General features: G+C 48.5%; 1 protein-coding gene across 1 annotated transcript; it reads right to left on the reverse strand.

The window, feature by feature from the left end:
• Positions 1 to 1529: 1529 nt before the first annotated feature.
• On the reverse strand, positions 1530 to 2370 carry LOC119365205. The gene has a single exon (XM_037630816.1). The coding sequence runs from the start codon at positions 2309 to 2311 to the stop codon at positions 1901 to 1903; it is 411 nt and encodes a 136-aa protein (XP_037486713.1). The 5' UTR covers positions 2312 to 2370; the 3' UTR covers positions 1530 to 1900.
• Between the last annotated feature and the right edge of the window lie 330 nt (positions 2371 to 2700).

Below are 2700 nucleotides of genomic sequence, written 5' to 3' on the forward strand. Positions count from 1 at the left end.
CCCAATTTGGTTGGGGAAAAAGTTTGAAAAAGATTGCAGGGGTTTTCTTTGGGCTAACAAGGCCGAGACGTCTAATGGTAGGTGACTGGTGAACTGGAAACAACTCTGTCTCATGGTAGGTGTCTGGTGAACTGGAAATAGCTCTATCTCCAGTGCACTTGTGGCGGGTTGGGTATTCCAAACCTTCTCCTAAAGAGTGATGCACCTTGTTGTCGTTGGCTATGGCTGTCTTGGATGGACAGCTCGAGGCCGTGGATAGGGCTGCCTTTGCCTGTGAATGATGTCGTCAAGTCCCTGTTTGTGGCTTCCATCAGATTCAACATTGGCGATGGTGCGGCAACCCAATTCTGAACGGATCCTTGGTTAAATAAAACAAGTTTCAGCATAAAATACACAGAGCTATTTCGTCAATGCACGATTCCACGTAGCGTAGGATCACAATTAAAGATGCCTTGGCACAGGACAAATGGCTGCGTCACTTCAAGGCTGATCTGACTGCAGCTTCCTTACTCCAGTTCTTGGGGACGTGGAACAATCTCCATCAGTTTCAGCTTACCACTGGCAGCCAAACTCATTGACATGGCTCTGGACTGCTAATGGCACCTACAGTGCTAGCTCGGCCTATGCTCTGCACTTCTCAGGTTGTATCAAGCCACCTTTTGCCAAGATGGCCTGGAATTGTGGTGCTCCACCCAAATGTCAATTGTTCACTTGGCTAGCTTGGCAAGGCCGATGCTGAACTGCGGATAACCTTGCCCGCCATGGCTGGGACCATGACCCCAGGTGCTTGATGTGCTTAACTGCTGCTGAACCCTCACTGCATCTTTTTACGATCTGTCCTTTTGCTTCAGAGCTATGGCGTCTAGTATTGGACAAGTTGCAGCAACTGGCTAGTCTCATTCCGGCAAAACCTGATGGTACTCTTGACTGCTTGGTGCGACCGTAGCTCCTTGGGTCTCACTCAAGATGCAGCCAAGTCCCGGAGATCGATCGTGGCGCTCGTTTGGTGGTCAATCTGGAAAGAAAGGAATGAATGTGTCTTCAGGCATCACTCATGCTCAGTCACCACTTTGTTCCGGAAACTCCAGATGGAGGCTCAGATGTCGACTGAGGCTGGCCAGATGCGTGTCCTACTGCTTGCCGGCCATCCTTGTGAGCCTGATTAAATGCGAGATTGCCTGTTTCCCCCTTCGTTTTGTTTTCTTTTCTCCTTCTTTGGGAGCATTTCACTCAGGTTTAGTGCCTGGGCTGTAAAACTCTGTTCCTATCCTATCTATTTGTAACGAAAGCAGTGTAAACTGCCTTTTGTCAGAAAAGATGTCATCAAAAGCTGCCAGTTTTCCCAAGCATTACTACAGATAGCAAATGATAGTTGCAGCTTAAAACCCTCTTGTCTATCATAACAGCATTGCGCCAGTCACATTCCATTCATTCACCACGCACCTACATATCTGAAGTTAACATGTCTATCCTATCTCCCTGGCTCCTTGCTCAATTTTTTTCAAGAAGAAATTATCAAGCAAGGCATATGCAAATATGACCATCCTTTTTAACTGTTAACCTCAATTAATAATATCACAATTGGCACAGGAACAAATTACATGCTTCGCTCTTCTAATTTAATTCTGAGGCTCCATCAATCCAGAATGAACATAAATACCAATTTTGCTGGTACAAATTGTATGCTACCAATTTGCATCAGCATGGACAATTAGCTCCAAATGTAATCTCCCACAACAGGAATGAAGTGCAGCCTTAATTTTATTTCCCAATCAGAATATCCAGGAACTACTATAGGAACATATAAGTACTAACTAAAACAAAGATCGCCAAGATTTGTTCCCAAAAGAAGAAATCTCTGACCTCGATGCGCTCATCAAAGAACGGCCTGGAGCAACCACTACTCCTCGAGCTGCTTGAGCTCGGCCTTGAGCTGCTCCATCTTGAGCCCCATGGACCTGCGGAGCGCGTCGGCGTCTGCGGGCGGGACCCGCGCAAGCAGCGCGTCGAAGGCGCCGAGGGCCTCGCCGGCCGCGTCGCGCGCGCAGGCGGCCTCCTCGTTGAAGTACACCGTCTCCTTGCTGTCCATGGCAGCCTCGATCTCCTCCCGCGCTTCGGCGAACTTGCGGTTCACCTCGTCGACGTCCTTGCCGTAGTCCGTCGAGAAGGCGCGGCGTTGTGCAGGGAGGATGAGGCCCCGCGGAGAAAGTGGCAGGGGAGGTCTGGCGTTCGTTAGGGGTTGCGGGGCGGCGGTGGAGGGGCGGAGGAGATAGGCGGCGGCGCGGAGGAGGACGCGAGGGTTTCGGTGCATCCTCGCTTGCGGGGGTGGGTTTCTCTTTCTCTTCTCCTTCCCTGTCGGTGGTTAGGGCATCTTCAACACTATACATCAACCCAAATTACAAGTGCCACAATTCGTGCCATTCGGTTTTTCGATGACATTTTCAGTCACGTAATAGCAAATTTGGTAGGATATATCATAAGTTTCTGTCAAAAATAAATTAAAGCATGAAAGTTGTCATGCTTGACATTTAAGGTTGTCACCATCGCGCTTACTAAAATTGTCATCCAAAATATTCGGAATTGTCATGTTTTCGTACTTGACGCTCGGTACTTATCAGGTCCTACATCAAAACAAAAACATGGCAAATATCCGTACAACATGTCCACGGATAGTTTTAAGAGAACCGATCATACACCCCG

The sequence above is a fragment of the Triticum dicoccoides genome, chromosome 1A (genome assembly GCF_002162155.2).
Source record: "Triticum dicoccoides isolate Atlit2015 ecotype Zavitan chromosome 1A, WEW_v2.0, whole genome shotgun sequence".
Lineage (NCBI taxonomy): Eukaryota > Viridiplantae > Streptophyta > Magnoliopsida > Poales > Poaceae > Triticum > Triticum dicoccoides.

What these genes read in the sequence shown, in the direction of transcription:
- LOC119365205 (XM_037630816.1), bottom strand. Translation starts at nt 2,311, where the DNA reads ATGCACCGAAACCCTCGCGTCCTCCTCCGCGCCGCCGCCTATCTCCTC.